Genomic DNA, 21,807 nt, shown 5'->3' with positions numbered 1-21,807 from the left:
GGGGTGAGGAGACAGGGAGACGGGGTAGTGAGGAGACAGGGTGACGGGGTGTGGAGACAGGGAGACGGGGTATGGAGACAGGGAGACGGGGTGTGGAGACAGGGAGACGGGGTGGGGAGACAGGGAGACGGGGTGGGGAGACAGGGAGACGGGATGGGGAGACGGGGAGACAAATACATCATATATTTAACCCAAGTCTGTCAGGTAGGACCTGCCCACACTAACAGTTGTGTATTATACCTTGACGAAGTTGAGCAGGCGTCTGAATCCCCAGGGGACAGAGTAGAGCCACTCAGAGCCGGGGTCGGGCCAGCGAGGGTCCACCAGCTCTACCAGGTCACGGTCGGTGAAGTAGCTGTTCCCACGGCCAGACGGGTAGTTCTTCTGGGTGATGTAGCGCGTGGTGAAGTGGCCAATACCCAGGAAGTCACAGGTGCCCTTGATGTAACTCTTCTCCTGGGAAGAGAAGACAGGGAGACGGGAGGTTCCTAGACCCTGCTGGGCACTCTTCCTACCTGGAGACCAGAGAGAGACCAGATTACACTATGACCGTTGACCTCTAACCCTGACATTGGGAGGAGAAGACAGGGAGACGGGAGGTTCCTAGACCCTGCTGGGCACTCTTCCTACCTGGAGACCAGAGAGAGAGAGAGACCAGATTACACTATGACCGTTGACCTCTAACCCTGACATTGGGAGGAGAAGACTGGGAGACGGGAGGTTCCTAGACCCTGCTGGGCACTCTTCCTACCTGGAGACCAGAGAGAGACCAGATTACACTATGACCGTTGACCTCTAACCCTGACATTGGGAGGAGAAGACAGGGAGACGGGAGGTTCCTAGACCCTGCTGGGCACTCTTCCTACCTGGAGAAGAGAGACCAGATTACACTATGACCGTTGACCTCTAACCCTGACATTGGGAGGAGAAGACTGGGAGACGGGAGGTTCCTAGACCCTGCTGGGCACTCTTCCTACCTGGAGACCAGAGAGAGAGAGGCCAGATTACACTATGACCGTTGACCTCTAACCCTGACATTGGGAGGAGAAGACAGGGAGACGGGAGGTTCCTAGACCCTGCTGGGCACTCTTCCTACCTGGAGACCAGAGAGAGACCAGATTACACTATGACCGTTGACCTCTAACCCTGACATTGGGAGGAGAAGACAGGGAGACGGGAGGTTCCTAGACCCTGCTGGGCACTCTTCCTACCTGGAGACCAGAGAGAGACCAGATTACACTATGACCGTTGACCTCTAACCCTGACATTGGGAGGAGAAGACAGGGAGACGGGAGGTTCCTAGACCCTGCTGGGCACTCTTCCTACCTGGAGACCAGAGAGAGACCAGATTACACTATGACCGTTGACCTCTAACCCTGACATTGGGAGGAGAAGAAAGGGAGACGGGAGGTTCCTAGACCCTGCTGGGCACTCTTCCTACCTGGAGACCAGAGAGAGACCAGATTACACTATGACCGTTGACCTCTAACCCTGACATTGGGAGGAGAAGACAGGGAGACGGGAGGTTCCTAGACCCTGCTGGGCACTCTTCCTACCTGGAGACCAGAGAGAGACCAGATTACACTATGACCGTTGACCTCTAACCCTGACATTGGGAGGAGAAGACAGGGAGACGGGAGGTTCCTAGACCCTGCTGGGCACTCTTCCTACCTGGAGACCAGAGAGAGACCAGATTACACTATGACCGTTGACCTCTAACCCTGACATTGGGAGGAGAAGACAGGGAGACGGGAGGTTCCTAGACCCTGCTGGGCACTCTTCCTACCTGGAGACCAGAGAGAGACCAGATTACACTATGACCGTTGACCTCTAACCCTGACATTGGGAGGAGAAGACAGGGAGACGGGAGGTTCCTAGACCCTGCTGGGCACTCTTCCTACCTGGAGACCAGAGAGAGAGAGAGACCAGATTACACTATGACCGTTGACCTCTGACCCTTAACCCTGACATTGGGAGGAGAGACGGGGAGGCAAGAGCTACCCAGACCCTGCTGGGCACTCTTCCTACCTGGAGACCAGACCAGATTAGAGATGACCAGATTACCTCTAACCTGACATTGACCTCTGACCCTTAACCCTGCTGGGCACTCATCTTGTCTGTGTGGAAAAAGACATCAGATGTGACAGTGACACGTATAAGTTTCTATGTCCTGTTCCATGTTGGCAGGGATTTTGGACACTGGCCAGCCAGGCAAGTACACTCAGAAAGAAATCTAGAACTTAAAATGGTTCTTTGGCTGTCCCCATATGAGACCTCTTTGAAGAACCTGTCACGTTCTGGAGACCATAGTTCTGTTATTTTATTCTTTGTTTTAGTATGGACATTGGGCGTGAGTTGGGGTGGGCAGTATATGTTGACATTGGGAGGGCGTGAGGGAGGTGGGAGTATATGTCACCCTGCTGGTTTTCTATGTTGGTTTTTGTGTTCAGCCTAGTATGGTTCTCAATCAGAGGCAGGTGTCGTTACTTGTCTCTGATTGAGAATCATAACCTTTGACCTCTGGTAACCTGGGTTTCATCTGTTGGTTTGTGACAGTGGTGTTTGTTTCCGTGTTGAGTGTTTGGGGCCAGCACAGGTACTGTTTCACTGTTGGTTTGTGGTTGTTTGTTCCCCGTGTGAGTGTTTGGGAACACGGTACTGTTTCTCTGTTGTTTTGTGGGTGTTTGTTTCCGTGTGAGTGTTTGGGCCACACGGTACTTTTTCTATGTTGGTTTTTGGGTGGGTGCTTGTTTCCGTGTGAGTGTTTGGGCCTTAGGTAACACGGTTTCACTGTTGGTTTGGTGGGTGGGTGTTTCCGTGTGAGTGTTTGGGCCACACGGTACTGTTTCACTGTTGGTTCACTGTTTGTTTCCGTGTGAGTGTTTGGGCCACACGGTACTGTTTCTCTGTTGGTGGGTGGGTGTTTGTTTCCGTGTGAGTGTTTGGGCCACACGGTACTGTTTCTCTGTGGGTGGGTGTTGGTTTCCGTGTGAGTGTTTGGGCCACACGGTACTGTTTCTCTGTTGGTGGGTGGGTGCTGGTTTCCGTGTGAGTGTTTGGGCCACACGGTACTGTTTCTCTGTTGGTGGGTGGGTGTGGTTTCCGTGAGTGTTTGGGCCACACGGTACTGTTTCTCTGTTGGTGGGTGGGTGCTGGTTTCCGTGTGAGTGTTTGGGCCACACGGTACTGTTTCTCTGCCTCCACATCACTAGGTGGGTGTTTCCGTGTGAGTGTTTGGGCCACACGGTACTGTTTCACTGTTGGTGGGTGGGTGTTGGTTTCTGTGTGAGTGTTTGGGCCACACGGTACTGTTTCTCTGTTGGTGGGTGGGTGTTTGTTTCCGTGTGAGTGTTTGGGCCACACGGTACTGTTTCACTGTTGGTGGGTGGGTGTTGGTTTCCGTGTGAGTGTTTGGGCCACACGGTACTGTTTCTCTGTTGGTGGGTGGATGTTTGTTTCCGTGTGAGTGTTTGGGCCACACGGTACTGTTTCTCTGTTGGTTTGTGGGTGGGTGTTTCCGTGTGAGTGTTTGGGCCACACGGTACTGTTTCTCTGTTGGTGGGTGGGTGCTGGTTTCCGTGAGTGTTTGGGCCACACTGTACTGTTTCTCTGTTGGTGGGTGGGTGTTTCCGTGTGAGTGTTTGGGCCACACGGTACTGTTTCTCTGTTGGTTTGTGGTGTGTTTCCGTGTGAGTGTTTGGGCCACACGGTACTGTTTCACTGTTGGTGGGTGGGGTTTGTTTCCGTGTGAGTGTTTGGGCCACACGGTACTGTTTCACTGTTGGTTTGTGGGTGTTTGTTTCCGTGTGAGTGTTTGGGCCACACGGTACTGTTTCACTGTTGGTGGGTGGGTGTTTGTTTCTGTGTGAGTGTTTGGGCCACACGGTACTGTTTCACTGTTGGTTTGTGGGTGTTTTTTCCGTGTGAGTGTTTGGGCCACACGGTACTGTTTCACTGTTGGTGGGTGGGTGTTGGTTTCTGTGTGAGTGTTTGGGCCACACGGTACTGTTTCGGTTTTGTAGATTTCACGTTTATTTTTGTTCCAGTGTTCAGTTGTGTGGTTTTGAATAAATCAATATGGACACTTACGACGCTGCGTTTTGGTCCGATCCATACTCCTCCTCGGACGAAGAGGAAGAGGAGGAAAGTCGTTACAGAACCCTTTTGGGTTCCATGTAGAACCCTTTCCACAGAGGGTTCTACCTGGAACCAAAAAGGGTACTCCTATGGGGACAGCTGTTGAACCCTTTTGGAGTGTAAACCACCATTTTGTTTCCCGGGTCTATAATCTGCCTGGTCTGAACAGTACTAGCCTCAGGCTAGGTGGCTAGTTTGGTACATGTTCTACTAGCCTGGTCTGAACAGTACTAGCCTCAGGCTAGGTGGCTAGTTGGGTACATGTTCTACTAGCCTCAGGCTAGGTGGCTAGTTGGGTACATGTTCTACTAGCCTGGTCTGAACAGTACTAGCCTCAGGCTAGGGGCTAGTTGGGTATATTTTCTACTAGGCTGGTCTGAACAGTACTAGCCTCAGGCTAGGTGGCTAGTTGGGTACATTTTCTACTAGCCTGGTCTGAACAGTACTAGCCTCAGGCTAGGTGGCTAGTTGGGTACATTTTCTACTAGCCTGGTCTGAACAGTACTAGCCTCAGGCTAGGTGGCTAGCCCTCCACACATTTTCTACTAGCCTGTTCTGAACAGTACTAGCCTCAGGCTAGGTGGCTAGTTGGGTACATTTTCTACTAACCTGGTCTGAACAGTACTAGCCTCGTGCTAGCGGACTACATTTACATTTTACATTTAAGTCATTTTCTACTAGCCTGGTCTGAACAGTACTAGCCTCAGGCTAGCGGGCTAGTTGGGTACATTTTCTACTAGCCTGGTCTGAACAGTACTAGCCTCAGGCTAGCGGGCTAGTTGGGTACATTTTCTACTAGCCTGGTTTGAACAGCCCTCCACATCACTAGACTATAACCGTCTCTGGCCTCCACACAGACTACGAACAGTACTAGCCTCAGGCTAGTGGGCTAGTTTAGTACATTTTCTACTAACCTGGTCTGAACAGTACTAGCCTCAGACTAGCGGGCTGTGGGTTGTTCGTGGAAATGGAACACCTAGCTGTGACAATACGTGACTTACCTATGTAGTCTTTCATGACCTGAGGGTAGTCCCCGTTGAAGATGGGTGTAGCGAACCAGCCCATGTAGAACTGGACATATCTCTCTGCTGCCTCGATGTCTCTCTGGTTGGTGAGGTCCACTGGCTCCCCCCAGTCTGACAACAACGAGATCCCAACCAAGCCTTTCTGTTTGCTTCTCCATTGAGTGTCATAGGTGTGCCAAACCTTAGCATGTGCCTGATCAAATGATATATTATTCTGTATCAGGGGGACGGTACACTAGGCCAATATATATGGTATTAGATTACTGACAATATTAAATATAATTATATTATAAACAATTAGTGATTACCTTGATAATGTGGTGGGCAGCTTTGTAGGCCCCAGTGCCCTTCAGCTTCAGTCCAGGTGCATGTTCTCCAGTCTCATAGCCCTCCACAGCACTAGACTATAAACACAGTCTCATAGCCCTCCACATCACTAGACTACAGTCTCATAGCCCTCCACATCACTAGACTACAGTCTCATAGCCCTCCACATCACTAGACTACAGTCTCATAGCCCTCCACATCACTAGACTACAGTCTCATAGCCCTCCACATCACTATAAACACAGTCTCATAGCCCTCACAGCAGTCTAGCCCTCCACACATAAACACAGTCTCATGGCCCTCACATCACTAGACTACAGTCTCATAGCCCTCCACAGCACTAGACTCATAGCCCTCCACAGTCTCATAGTCCCTCCCACAGCACTAGACTACAGTCTCATAGCCCTCCACATCACTAGACTAAACACAGTCTCATAGCCCTCCACAGCACTAGACTACAGTCTCATAGCCCTCCACAGCACTAGACTACAGTCTCATAGTCCTCCACTCACTAGACTACAGTCTCATAGTCCTCCACAGCACTAGACTACAGTCTCATAGCCCTCCACAGCACTAGACTACAGTCTCATAGTCCTCCACAGCACTAGACTACAGTCTCATAGCCCTCCACAGCACTAGACTACAGTCTCATAGCCCTAGCCCCACAGCACTAGACTACAGTCTCATAGCCCTCCACAGCACTAGACTACAGTCTCATAGCCCTCCACATCACTAGACTATAAACACAGTCTCATAGCCCTCCACATCACTAGACTACAGTCTCATAGCCCTCCACATCACTAGACTACAGTCTCATAGTCCTCCACATCACTAGACTACAGTCTCATAGCCCTCCACATCACTAGACTACAGTCTCATAGCCCTCCACATCACAGTAAACACAGTCTCATAGCCCTCCACAGCACTAGACTATAAACACAGTCTCATAGCCCTCCACAGCACTAGACTATAAACAGTCTCATAGCCCTCCACATCACTAGACTACAGTCTCATAGCCCTCCACAGCACTAGACTACAGTCTCATAGCCCTCCACATCACTAGACTACAGTCTCATAGCCCTCCACAGCACTAGACTACAGTCTCATAGCCCTCCACATCACTAGACTACAGTCTCATAGTCCTCCTCCACAGACTACACTAGACAGCACTACAGTCTCATAGCCCTCCACAGCACTAGACTACAGTCTCATAGCCCTCCACATCACTAGACTACAGTCTCATAGCCCTCCACATCACTAGACTACAGTCTCATAGCCCTCCACATCACTAGACTACAGTCTCATAGTCCTCCACATCACTAGACTACAGTCTCAGTCCTCACTAGACTACAGTCTCATAGTCCTCCACAGCACTAGACTACAGTCTCATAGCCCTCCACATCACTAGACTACAGTCTCATAGCCCTCCACATCACTAGACTATAAACTACAGTCTCATAGCCCTCCACATCACTAGACTACAGTCTCATAGCCCTCCACATCACTAGACTACAGTCTCATAGTCCTCCACATCACTAGACTACAGTCTCATAGCCCTCCCACTAGACTACAGTCTCAGCACTAGACTACAGTCTCATAGCCCTCCACATCACTAGACTATAAACACAGTCTCATAGCCCTCCACAGCACTAGACTATAAACACAGTCTCATAGCCCTCCACATCACTAGACTACAGTCTCATAGCCCTCCACAGCACTAGACTACAGTCTCATAGCCCTCCACATCACTAGACTACAGTCTCATAGCCCTCCACATCACTAGACTACAGTCTCATAGCCCTCCACATCACTAGACTACAGTCTCATAGCCCTCCACAGCACTAGACTACAGTCTCATAGCCCTCCACATCACACTACAGAGTCCTCCACTCACTAGACTACAGTCTCATAGCCCTCCACATCACTAGACTACAGTCTCATAGTCCTCCACATCACTAGACTACAGTCTCATAGCCCTCCACAGCACTAGACTACAGTCTCATAGCCCTCCACATCACTAGACTACAGTCTCATAGCCCTCCACAGCACTAGACTACAGTCTCATAGCCCTCCACATCACTAGACTACAGTCTCATAGTCCTCCACATCACTAGACTACAGTCTCATAGCCCTCCACATCACTAGACTACAGTCTCATAGCCCTCCACATCACTAGACTACAGTCTCATAGCCCTCCACATCACTAGACTATAAACACAGTCTCATAGCCCTCCACATCACTAGACTACAGTCTCATAGCCCTCCACATCACTAGACTACAGTCTCATAGCCCTCCACATCACTAGACTAGAAACACAGTCTCATAGCCCTCCACATCACTAGACTACAGTCTCATAGCCCTCCACATCACTAGACTACAGTCTCATAGCCCTCCACATCACTAGACTACAGTCTCATAGTCCTCCACATCACTAGACTACAGTCTCATAGCCCTCCACATCACTAGACTACAGTCTCATAGCCCTCCACATCACTAGACTACAGTCTCATAGCCCTCCACATCACTAGACTACAGTCTCATAGCCCTCCACATCACTAGACTAGTCTCATAGCCCTCCACATCACTAGACTACAGTCTCATAGTCCTCCACATCACTAGACTACAGTCCCATAGCCCTCCACATCACTAGACTACAGTCTCATAGCCCTCCACAGCACTAGACTACAGTCTCATAGCCCTCCACCACTAGACTACAGTCTCTAGACAGCACTAGAATACAGTCTCATAGCCCTCCACAGCACTAGACTACAGTCTCATAGCCCTCCACAGCACTAGACTACAGTCTCATAGCCCTCCACATCACTAGACTACAGTCTCATAGCCCTCCACAGCACTAGACTACAGTCTCATAGCCCTCCCCTCACCACATCACTAGACTATAAACACAGTCTCATAGCCCTCCACAGCACTAGACTACAGACTCCACAGCACTAGACTACAGTCTCATAGCCCTCCACCCTCCACATCACTAGACTACAGTCTCATAGCCCTCCACATCACTAGACTACAGTCTCATAGCCCTCCACATCACTAGACTACAGTCTCATAGCCCTCCACAGCACTAGACTACAGTCTCATAGCCCTCCACATCACTAGACTACAGTCTCATAGCCCTCCACATCACTAGACTACAGTCTCATAGCCCTCCACATCACTAGACTACAGTCTCATAGCCCTCCACAGCACTAGACTACAGTCTCATAGTCCCTCCACAGCACTAGACTACAGTCTCATAGCCCTCCACAGCACTAGACTACAGTCTCATAGCCCTCCACAGCACTAGACTACAGTCTCATAGCCCTCCACATCACTAGACTATAAACACAGTCTCATAGCCCTCCACATCACTAGACTACAGTCTCAGCCCTCCTCCACATCTAGACTACAGTCTCATAGCCCTCCACATCACTAGACTACAGTCTCATAGCCCTCCTCTACACATCACTCAGACTACAGTCTCATAGCCCTCCACATCACTAGACTACAGTCTCATAGCCCTCCACATCACTAGACTATAAACACAGTCTCATAGCCCTCCACATCACTAGACTACAGTCTCATAGCCCTCCACAGCACTAGACTATAAACACAGTCTCATAGCCCTCCACAGCACTAGACTATAAACACAGTCTCATAGCCCTCCACATCACTAGACTACAGTCTCATAGCCCTCCACATCACTAGACTATAAACACAGTCTCATAGCCCTCCACATCACTAGACTACAGTCTCATAGCCCTCCACATCACTAGACTACAGTCTCATAGCCCTCCACATCACTAGACTATAAACACAGTCTCATAGCCCTCCACATCACTAGACTATAAACACAGTCTCATAGCCCTCCACATCACTAGACTACAGTCTCATAGCCCTCCACAGCACTAGACTACAGTCTCATAGCCCTCCACAGCACTAGACTACAGTCTCATAGCCCTCCACAGCACTAGACTACAGTCTCATAGCCCTCCACATCACTAGACTACAGTCTCATAGCCCTCCACAGCACTAGACTACAGTCTCATAGCCCTCCACATCACTAGACTATAAACACAGTCTCATAGCCCTCCACATCACTAGACTATAAACACAGTCTCATAGTCCTCCCTCACCACAGTCACTAGACTACAGTCTCATAGCCCTCCACAGACTATAAACACACTAGACTAGTCTCATAGCCCTCCACAGCACTAGACTACAGTCTCATAGTCCTCCACAGCACTAGACTATAAACACAGTCTCATAGTCCTCCACATCACTAGACTACAGTCTCATAGCCCTCCACAGCACTAGACTATAAACAGTCTCATAGCCCTCCACATCACTAGACTATAAACACAGTCTCATAGCCCTCCACATCACTAGACTACAGTCTCATAGCCCTCCACAGCACTAGACTATAAACACAGTCTCATAGCCCTCCACAGCACTAGACTATAAACAGTCTCATAGCCCTCCACATCACTAGACTACAGTCTCATAGCCCTCCACAGCACTAGACTACAGTCTCATAGCCCTCCACAGCACTAGACTACAGTCTCATAGCCCTCCACAGCACTAGACTATAAACACAGTCTCATAGCCCTCCACATCACTAGACTACAGTCTCATAGCCCTCCACATCACTAGACTACAGTCTCATAGCCCTCCACATCACTAGACTATAAACACAGTCTCATAGCCCTCCACAGCACTAGACTACAGTCTCATAGCCCTCCACATCACTAGACTACAGTCTCATAGCCCTCCACATCACTAGACTATAAACACAGTCTCATAGCCCTCCACAGCACTAGACTACAGTCTCATAGCCCTCCACATCACTAGACTATAAACACAGTCTCATAGTCCTCCACATCACTAGACTACAGTCTCATAGCCCTCCACAGCACTAGACTACAGTCTCATAGCCCTCCACATCACTAGACTACAGTCTCATAACACACAGTCCTCCACATCACTAGACTACAGTCTCATAGCCCTCCACATCACTAGACTACACTAGCCCTCCACATCACTAGACTACAGTCTCATAGCCCTCCACAGCACTAGACTATAAACACAGTCTCATAGCCCTCCACATCACTAGACTACAGTCTCATAGCCCTCCACAGCACTAGACTATAAACACAGTCTCATAGCCCTCCACATCACTAGACTATAAACAGTCTCATAGCCCTCCACATCACTAGACTACAGTCTCATAGCCCTCCACAGCACTAGACTACAGTCTCATAGCCCTCCACAGCACTAGACTACAGTCTCATAGCCCTCCACAGCACTAGACTACAGTCTCATAGCCCTCCACAGCACTAGACTACAGTCTCATAGCCCTCCACAGCACTAGACTAAGTCTCACAGTCTCATAGCCCTCCACATCACTAGACTACAGTCTCATAGCCCTCCACATCACTAGACTACAGTCTCTAGACTCACTAGACTACAGTCTCATAGCCCTCCACATCACTAGACTAGAAACAGTCTCATAGCCCTCCACAGCACTAGACTACAGTCTAGCCCTCCACTCACTAGACTACAGTCTCATAGCCCTCCACATCACTAGACTACAGTCTCATAGCCCTCCACATCACTAGACTACAGTCTCATAGTCCTCCACATCACTAGACTATAAACACAGTCTCATAGCCCTCCACATCACTAGACTACAGTCTCATAGCCCTCCACATCACTAGACTATAAACACAGTCTCATAGCCCTCCACAGCACTAGACTACAGTCTCATAGCCCTCCACATCACTAGACTACAGTCTCATAGCCCTCCACAGCACTAGACTCCACATCAAGACTACAGTCTCATAGCCCTCCACATCACTAGACTACAGTCTCATAGCCCTCCACAGCACTAGACTATAAACACAGTCTCATAGCCCTCCACATCACTAGACTATAAACACAGTCTCATAGCCCTCCACATCACTAGACTACAGTCTCATAGCCCTCCACATCACTAGACTACAGTCTCATAGCCCTCCACATCACTAGACTACAGTCTCATAGCCCTCCACATCACTAGACTATAAACACAGTCTCATAGCCCTCCACATCACTAGACTATAAACAGTCTCATAGCCCTCCACATCACTAGACTACAGTCTCATAGCCCTCCACATCACTAGACTACAGTCTCATAGCCCTCCACAGCACTAGACATCACTAAACATACAGTCTCATAGCCCTCCACATCACTAGACTACAGTCTCATAGCCCTCCACATCACTAGACTACAGTCTCATAGCCCTCCACATCACTAGACTACAGTCTCATAGCCCTCCACATCACTAGACTACAGTCTCATAGCCCTCCACATCACTAGACTAGTCTCATAGCCCTCCACATCACTAGACTACAGTCTCATAGCCCTCCACATCACTAGACTACAGTCTCATAGCCCTCCACATCACTAGACTACAGTCTCATAGCCCTCCACATCACTAGACTATAAACACAGTCTCATAGCCCTCCACATCACTAGACTACAGTCTCATAGCCCTCCATCACTAGACTACAGTCTCATAGCCCTCCACATCACTAGACTATAAACACAGTCATAGCCCTCCACAGCACTAGACTACAGTCTCATAGCCCTCCACATCACTAGACTACAGTCTCATAGCCCTCCACATCACTAGACTATAAACACAGTCTCATAGCCCTCCACATCACTAGACTACAGTCTCATAGCCCTCCACATCACTAGACTATAAACACAGTCTCATAGCCCTCCACATCACTAGACTACAGTCTCATAGCCCTCCACATCACTAGACTACAGTCTCATAGCCCTCCACATCACTAGACTACAGTCTCATAGCCCTCCACATCACTAGACTATAAACACAGTCTCATAGCCCTCCACATCACTAGACTACAGTCTCATAGCCCTCCACATCACTAGACTACAGTCTCATAGCCCTCCACAGCACTAGACTATAAACACAGTCTCATAGCCCTCCACATCACTAGACTACAGTCTCATAGCCCTCCACATCACTAGACTACAGTCTCATAGCCCTCCACATCACTAGACTACAGTCTCATAGCCCTCCACATCACTAGACTACAGTCTCATAGCCCTCCACAGCACTAGACTAAACACAGTCTCATAGCCCTCCACATCACTAGACTACAGTCTCATAGCCCTCCACATCACTAGACTATAAACACAGTCTCATAGCCCTCCACATCACTAGACTACAGTCTCATAGCCCTCCACATCACTAGACTACAGTCTACAGTCTCATAGCCCTCCACATCACTAGACTAAACACAGTCTCATAGCCCTCCACATCACTAGACTACAGTCTCATAGCCCTCCACATCACTAGACATCACTAGACTACAGTCTCATAGCCCTCCACATCACTAGACTAAACACAGTCTCATAGCCCTCCACATCACTAGACTACAGTCTCATAGCCCTCCACATCACTAGACTACAGTCTCATAGCCCTCCACATCACTAGACTACAGTCTCATAGCCCTCCACATCACTAGACTACAGTCTCATAGCCCTCCACATCACTAGACTACAGTCTCATAGCCCTCCACATCACTAGACTACAGTCTCATAGCCCTCCACATCACTAGACTACAGTCTCATAGCCCTCCACATCACTAGACTACAGTCTCATAGCCCTCCACAGCACTAGACTATAAACAGTCTCATAGCCCTCCACATCACTAGACTACAGTCTCATAGCCCTCCACATCACTAGACTACAGTCTCATAGCCCTCCACATCACTAGACTACAGTCTCATAGCCCTCCACATCACTAGACTACAGTCTCATAGCCCTCCACATCACTAGACTACAGTCTCATAGCCCTCCACATCACTAGACTACAGTCTCATAGCCCTCCACAGCACTAGACTACAGTCTCATAGCCCTCCACATCACTAGACTACAGTCTCATAGCCCTCCACATCACTAGACTATAAACACAGTCTCATAGCCCTCCACATCACTAGACTACAGTCTCATAGCCCTCCACAGCACTAGACTATAAACAGTCTCATAGCCCTCCACATCACTAGACTATAAACACAGTCTCATAGCCCTCCACATCACTAGACTACAGTCTCATAGCCCTCCACAGCACTAGACTATAAACACAGTCTCATAGCCCTCCACATCACTAGACTACAGTCTCATAGCCCTCCACAGCACTAGACTACAGTCTCATAGCCCTCCACATCACTAGACTACAGTCTCATAGCCCTCCACATCACTAGACTATAAACACAGTCTCATAGCCCTCCACAGCACTAGACTATAAACAGTCTCATAGCCCTCCACATCACTAGACTACAGTCTCATAGCCCTCCACATCACTAGACTACAGTCTCATAGCCCTCCACATCACTAGACTACAGTCTCATAGCCCTCCACAGCACTAGACTACAGTCTCATAGCCCTCCACATCACTAGACTACAGTCTCATAGCCCTCCACAGCACTAGACTACAGTCTCATAGCCCTCCACAGCACTAGACTACAGTCTCATAGCCCTCCACAGCACTAGACTACAGTCTCATAGCCCTCCACAGCACTAGACTAGCCCTCCACACAGTCTCTAGACTACAGCCCTCCACAGCACTAGACTACAGTCTCATAGCCCTCCACATCACTAGACTACAGTCTCATAGCCCTCCACATCACTAGACTACAGTCTCATAGCCCTCCACAGCACTAGACTACAGTCTCATAGCCCTCCACAGCACTAGACTACAGTCTCATAGCCCTCCACAGCACTAGACTACAGTCTCATAGCCCTCCACATCACTAGACTACAGTCTCATAGCCCTCCACATCACTAGACTACAGTCTCATAGCCCTCCACATCACTAGACTACAGTAGCCCTCCACAGCACTAGACTACAGTCTCATAGCCCTCCACATCACTAGACTACAGTCTCATAGCCCTCCACAGCACTAGACTACAGTCTCATAGCCCTCCACATCACTAGACTACAGTCTCATAGTCCTCCACATCACTAGACTATAAACACAGTCTCATAGCCCTCCACATCACTAGACTACAGTCTGATAGCCCTCGACAGCACTAGACTATAAACACAGTCTCATAGCCCTCGACAGCACTAGACTACAGTCTCATAGCCCTCCACATCACTAGACTAAACACAGTCTCATAGCCCTCCACATCACTAGACTAGAAACACAGTCTCATAGCCCTCCACAGCACTAGACTATAAACACAGTCTCATAGCCCTCCACAGCACTAGACTACAGTCTCATAGCCCTCCACATCACTAGACTACAGTCTCATAGCCCTCCACATCACTAGACTACAGTCTCATAGCCCTCCACAGCACTAGACTATAAACACAGTCTCATAGCCCTCCACAGCACTAGACTACAGTCTCATAGCCCTCCACATCACTAGACTACAGTCTCATAGCCCTCCACATCACTAGACTACAGTCTCATAGCCCTCCACAGCACTAGACTACAGTCTCATAGCCCTCCACATCACTAGACTACAGTCTCATAGCCCTCCACATCACTAGACTACAGTCTCATAGCCCTCCACAGCACTAGACTACAGTCTCATAGCCCTCCACAGCACTAGACTACAGTCTCATAGCCCTCCACAGCACTAGACTACAGTCTCATAGCCCTCCACAGCACTAGACTACAGTCTCATAGCCCTCCACAGCACTAGACTACAGTCTCATAGCCCTCCACAGCACTAGCACTAGACTACAGTCTCATAGCCCTCCACAGCACTAGACTACAGTCTCATAGCCCTCCACAGCACTAGACTACAGTCTCATAGCCCTCCACAGCACTAGACTACAGTCTCATAGCCCTCCACAGCACTAGACTACAGTCTCATAGCCCTCCACAGCACTAGACTACAGTCTCATAGCCCTCCACAGCACTAGACTACAGTCTCATAGCCCTCCACAGCACTAGACTAGTCTCATAGCCCTCCACAGCACTAGACTACAGTCTCATAGCCCTCCACAGCACTAGACTACAGTCTCATAGCCCTCCACAGCACTAGACTACAGTCTCATAGCCCTACACAGTAATAGACTACAGTCCCATAGCCCTACACAGTAATAGACTACAAACACAGATACAAAACACTGCATTCCTGTACATTAAGACTTATTAAATATGATGTTTAGGGAAGTCCTGAGTCAAAATACATTGTGTCAAATACTTTGAAATACATCCTATTTGAAAGTATTTGACACGTGTATTTGGCTCTGGTTCATGGTGAAGCTAATCTACAGTAGTCTTCTGGAGGATTATGGTTCATATACCGTGTCTCCCAAATGGCACCCTATCCCCTATATAGTGTGTTACTTTTGATCAGAGTCCTATGAGCCCTGGCTCCCTATTCCCTATATAGTGCACTACTTTTGACCAGAGTTCTATGGCCCCAGGTAAACATTTGTGCACTATATGGAGAATAGGGTGTCATTTGGAACACAGCCTGTGTGTCAATCGGATAATGTGTTATGGATAATGTAACATGGATATTGTATTATGGATAATGTGTGTGATCATACATTATGGATAATGTGTTATGGATAATGTGTTATGATCATGTATTATGGGTAATGTATTGTCTTACCCAGGGGTTGTTGAAGGTGATCCAGTATTTGACTCTGTCACCAAACCGCTCAAAGCATAAGTTGGCAAAGTCGTTGAAATAGTTCACCATGCTGGCGTTCTGCCATCCACCGTACTTCTCCTGCAAGACCTGGGTGGTAACAGGGAGGAAGGTTACTATAGGTCACACAAGACCTGGGTGGTAACAGGGAGGAAGGTTACTATAGGTCACACAAGACCTGGGTGGTAACAGGGAGGAAGGTTACTATAGGTCACACAAGACCTGGGTGGTAACAGGGAGGAAGGTTACTATAGGTCACACAAGACCTGGGTGGTAACAGGGAGGAAGGTTACTATAGGTCACACAAGACCTGGGTGGTAACAGGGAGGAAGGTTACCTGGGTGGTAACAGGGAGGAAGGTTACTATAGGTCACACAAGACCTGGGTGGTAACAGGGAGGAAGGTTACTATAGGTCACACATAACAGGGAGGAGGCCCTACTCATAGACCTGGGTGGTAGACTACAGGTCCCTCCCACATCCTTTAGTCTAGACCTGGGTGGTAACAGGGAGGAAGGTAGGTCACACAAGACCTGGGTGGTAACAGGGAGGAAGGTTACTATAGGTCACACAAGTCAGTCAGGACCCAGTATTATAGGTCACACAAGACCCAGTATAGGTCAATCAAGACCCAGGGAGTCAAGGTTCAGGACCCACTATAGGTCAGTCAGTCAGGAGGAAGGTTCGGTAGGTCCACAAGAGTCAGGAAGTTACCATAGGTCACTTAAGACCTGGGTGGTCAGAGAGGAAGGTTCAGTATCCAGTCAGTCAGTACCCAGTCAGTCAATCAGGACCCAGTCAGTACCCAGTCAGTCAGTATCCAGTCAGTCAGTACCCAGTCAGTCAGTATCCAGTCAGTCAGTACCCAGTCAGTCAGTACCCAGTCAGTCAGTCAGTCACAGTACCCAGTCAGTCAGTCAGTACTCAGTCAGTCAGTCAGTACCCAGTCAGTCCCCAGTCAGTACCCAGTCAGTCAGTCAGTCAGTCACCCAGTCAGTACCCAGTCAGTCCCCAGTCAGTACCCAGTCAGTCAGTCCGTCAGTCAGTACCCAGTCAGTCAGCCAATCAGTACCCAGTCAGTACCCAGTCAGTCAGCCAATCAGTACCCAGTCAGTACCCAGTCAGTCAGTCAGTCAGTCAGTACTCAGTCTACCCAGTCAGTACCCAGTCAGTCAGTACCCAGTCAGTCAGTACCCACCTGTGGCAGATCCCAGCCAGTCAGTCAGTCAGTACCCAGTCAGTCAGTCAGTACCCAGTCAGTCAGTCAGTACCCAGTCAGTCAGTGAGTCAGTCAGTCAGTCAGCCAGTCAGCCAGTCAGTCAGTACCCAGTCAGTCAGTCAGTAGCCAGTCAGTCAGTACCCACCTGTGGCAGATCCCAGTGGTACAGGGTGACTATTGGTGTGATGTTATTGTCCAGGAGCATGTTGATCAGGTCATCATAGTATTTCATTCCCTTCTCATTGATGTGATCAGCTGGAGAAGAGAAATGGACATTACCATTAGCTATAACATTCACGAGAACGTATAGGGCCTGTTTCCCGGACACAGATTATTAAGCTTTGTCCTGGACTAAAAGGTATGTTCAGTGGAGAATCTGGACTAAAAGGTATGTTCAGTGGAGAATCTGGACTAAAAGGTATGTTCAGTGGAGAATCTGGACTAAAAGGTATGTTCAGTGGAGAATCTGGACTATGAAAGGTATGTTCAGTGGAGAATCTGGACTAAAATATATGTTCAGTGGAGAATCTGGAGTATGAAGTATGTTCAGTGGAGAATCTGGAGTATAAAGTATGAAGTATGTTCAGTAGAGAATCTGGACTATGAAGTATGTTCAGTGGAGAATCTGGAGTATGAAGTATGTTCAGTGGAGAATCTGGACTATGAAGTATGTTCAGTGGAGAATCTGGAGTATAAAGTATGTTCTGTGGAGAATCTGATGTATAAAGTATGTTCAGTGGAGAATCTGGACTATGAAGTATGTTCAGTGGAGAATCTGGACTATGAAGTATGTTCAGTGGAGAATCTGGAGTATGAAGTATGTTCAGTGGAGAATCTGGAGTATGAAGTATGTTCAGTGGAGAATCTGAAGAGCTTATGGAGAAAGTAGTGTTCAGTGGAGAATCTGGAGTATGAAGTATGTTCAGTGGAGAATCTGGAGTATGAAGTATGTTCAGTGGAGAATCTGGAGTATGAAGTATGTTCAGTGGAGAATCTGGACTATGAAGTATGTTCAGTGGAGAATCTGGACTATGAAGTATGTTCAGTAGAGAATCTGGACTATGAAGTATGTTCAGTGGAGAATCTGAAGATGTTATGGAGAAAGTATGTTCAGTGGAGAATCTGGACTATGAAGTATGTTCAGTAGAGAATCTGGAGTATGAAGTATGTTCAGTGGAGAATCTGGACTATGAAGTATGTTCAGTGGAGAATCTGGACTATGAAGTATGTTCAGTGGAGAATCTGGACTATGAAGTATGAAGTATGTTCAGTAGAGAATCTGGACTATGAAGTATGTTCAGTGGAGAATCTGGACTATGAAGTATGTTCTGTGGAGAATCTGATGTATAAAGTATGTTCACTGGAGAATCTGGACTATGAAGTATGTTCAGTGGAGAATCTGGACTATGAAGTATGTTCAGTGGAGAATCTGGACTATGAAGTATGTTCAGTGGAGAATCTGGTCTATGAGGTATGTTCAGTGGAGAATCTGGTCTATGAGGTATGTTCAGTGGAGAATCTGGTCTATGAGGTATGTTCAGTGGAGAATCTGGTCTATGAGGTATGTTCAGTGGGGAATCTGGTCTATGAGGTATGTTCAGTGGGGAATCTGGTCTATGAGGTATGGAGCATTTACCTTTGATTCCATTGGGAAATATCCTTGGCCAGGAGATGGAGAAACGATAGTGGTTAAACTTCATGTCCTTCATCAAGGTGATGTCATCCTAGGAGATATTGACGATGTCATGTCAAGGGTGTCAATTGTGACGGAGCCATATGGTTCAAATCTCAAATGGCTCCCGATTCACTTTGCAGTGCACTACTTCTGACTACATGGGGATAATGTGTCTACGGTCTATTCAGTCCATTCACCTTGAATTTGTAGTATCCTTCGCAGGAGTGGTCTGCGGTGTCGTTGAGGAAGATCTTTCCCTTCTTGTGGGCAAACACGTCCCAGATGCTCAATCCTTTGCCATCCTTGTCCCAGGCTCCTTCTGTCTGGTACGCAGAGCCCCCAGCCCCCCAGGAAAACCCTTCAGAGAGATATAGAGGTTAGCAAGAACTCTTCCTTCCTGGGAGAAAATACTTTACAATTTCTCTCTCTCTCTGTCTCTCTCTCTCTCTCTCTCTCTCTGTCTCTGTCTCTCTCTCTCTCTCTTCTGTAATAGCTACAAAAACTTGATTTCTGTGATAAAATGTAGGCTCTCTCTCTCTCTCTCTCTCTCTCTCTCCTGTATTAGCTATAAAATCTTGATTTCTGTGATAAAAATGTAGGCCTCTCTCTCTCTCTCTCTCTCTCTCTCCTGTATTAGCTATAAAATCTTGATTTCTGTGAAAAATGTAGGCTCTCTCTCTCTCTCTCTCTCTCTCTCTCTCTCTCTCTCTCTCTCTCTCTCTCTCTCCTGTATTAGCTATAAAATCTTGATTTCTGTGATAAAAATGTAGGCCTCTCTCTCTATAAAATCTTGATTTCTGTGATAAAAATGTAGGCCTCTCTCTCTCTCTCTCTCGTCCTCTCTTGTGCTCTCTCTTTCTCATCTTAATTTCTGCCATTAAATGTATATTTTTAGCAGTTTGTTTATCTTTTTTTTCTGCAGATCATATATATTTTTTATAACTATGTTTTGATGTCAGTAATAGACCTTTATTTTTTTTAAACAATCATGATTCAGTCATTTCTGCATTTCTCCCTGTCCGGTAGCCTACCAGTTGGGAAGGTGCCGTAGTAGAATGATCCGCGTTCATTCTTGGTCCAGTCGAAGTCTTCGTTGGCTGACACACACAGCACCAGCGCATAGAGCAGCTTCAGCATCCGCTGTAGGGACATGGTGTTGATCTCTCACAGGTGGCTCACTGTCTCCGGTCACAGCTGCACATAGAAGGAAGAACCATATGACATACGGTTACTATGGACACTCGTAGTCAGTGTCATAAACACTGCACTTTCATAGAAAGTGTTACGTCTTCTTCTTTTAACTTTAATGCCAACGAGTAAAAACTGATCTCAGATCATACATAAACACTGCACTTTCATAGAAAGTGTTACGTCTTCTTCTTTTAACTTTACTGCCAACGAGTAAAAATCTCAGATCTAAACAGATCATACTTTTAACTTAAACACTCTGATCTCAGATCTAGACAATGGAGGTTAAACTGATCTCAGATCATACATAAACACTCATCTAATGGAGACAATTACATCTGTATGATTAACAACTTTTACTTTAATGCCAATGAGGTTAAACTGATCTCAGATCATACATAAACACTCATCTGTGTAATTAACACCATTGTCTTCATATGATGCAGAGCTCAAACTGCAGATATTTTTTTATCTCAAGACATATCTACCACTCTGAGTTGATACAAACAATATGCTAATATATTTGCATATATTACTGATAGAAATGACACAAACAAAACCCTTCCAGCTCCATTATGAAATGAAGATTGAACAGAGACTTACACAGAGGTGACAGGTATCCCACGCCTGTGGATAAAAGCATCCTAATGAACTCACACGGGAAAACATCTCTACAGAATGGATTGAACTCAGAAATTAGCAATAGTTCATGAGATACACTGACACCATATAATTCTCAGGCCCCAAATGAAGATTAAAGGAATGATCTAGTCTCATTTCAACCAGCCATGAGATACACTGACGCAAAATGTAATTAAAGACAGAAAGTACGTCAACTTGTCTAACACAGTCAGTATCAGCGACATGTCAAACTGATCCCGTCCCGGCAGAGGTACCCAGGTCTAGTAACTGATCATCAACATCCTTCAGTGTCTCATTTAGAAAAGTGAGTGAAAATGTTTTTACGAATATAGACCAAAAATATGCCCCCTTCCACAGCCTAACTACAGTGTATCTAGGTAGCTATCTCTGTCCCTGTCTCTCTGTCTGTTCCTTCTGTCCCTGCTGTCTTTCCTCACCAGCTCTCCCCAGAACCACATATAGTTACATGCCCACCTGTTTAAAGGTCCTGCGTTTGTCCCCGTTGGAAACAAATCTGAAAATGGAAGAAAGATCCACAGGTTTCTGGACCTAATTCATTCTCACAGATCCTCAGGGGTCGAGGTTACAGCACCCGATGTTACAGGAACGGCACCGCGAAACGTCCAGTAAGTTTTACCTCTATTCAGGGGCCCCATTGGGCGAGCAGTCAGGACCCCCCCACCCCCACCCCCACCCCCATTCAAAGTCAATGGAGTGTGAGCGTAATCTGCTGGGGCAAACAGAACTTTTGGAAATGGGCTGTTTTTTTTCTCCACTGTAAGCAAAGTGAGTGTCAGACAGTGTGATCTATACACATGCAGGTCAGCCTCAGAGAGTTGTACTATAGGCTCCTATCTATGGGACTATGTCTACAATTAGATTCATTGAAATATCCGGATTTGATTT

The 21,807-nt window shown here is 47.6% G+C and overlaps 1 protein-coding gene across 3 annotated transcripts in view; it reads right to left on the bottom strand.

The window, feature by feature from the left end:
* Window positions 1-21,528, bottom strand: part of LOC115122658 (lactase-like protein) — a 28,552-nt gene extending 7,024 nt beyond the window's left edge. For 2 of the 3 annotated variants that reach the window (XM_065012421.1, XM_065012423.1), the window contains exons 1-9: window positions 21,376-21,528; window positions 20,103-20,265; window positions 19,269-19,429; window positions 19,033-19,120; window positions 17,542-17,651; window positions 16,140-16,268; window positions 5,471-5,566; window positions 5,139-5,355; window positions 241-515 (exon numbers count right to left, since the gene is read on the bottom strand). In XM_065012421.1, the coding sequence (XP_064868493.1) occupies window positions 241-515; window positions 5,139-5,355; window positions 5,471-5,566; window positions 16,140-16,268; window positions 17,542-17,651; window positions 19,033-19,120; window positions 19,269-19,429; window positions 20,103-20,223 (1,197 nt within the window). In that variant the 5' untranslated portion in view covers window positions 20,224-20,265; window positions 21,376-21,528. The other variant, XM_065012422.1, reaches the window with a different exon arrangement.
* Between the last annotated feature and the right edge of the window lie 279 nt (window positions 21,529-21,807).

Source organism: Oncorhynchus nerka, linkage group LG27 (genome assembly GCF_034236695.1).
Source record: "Oncorhynchus nerka isolate Pitt River linkage group LG27, Oner_Uvic_2.0, whole genome shotgun sequence".
Taxonomy (NCBI): Eukaryota; Metazoa; Chordata; class Actinopteri; order Salmoniformes; family Salmonidae; genus Oncorhynchus; species Oncorhynchus nerka.
The sequence above is the reverse complement of the archived record's forward strand: the minus strand, read 5'-3'. Positions and strand labels throughout refer to the sequence as shown.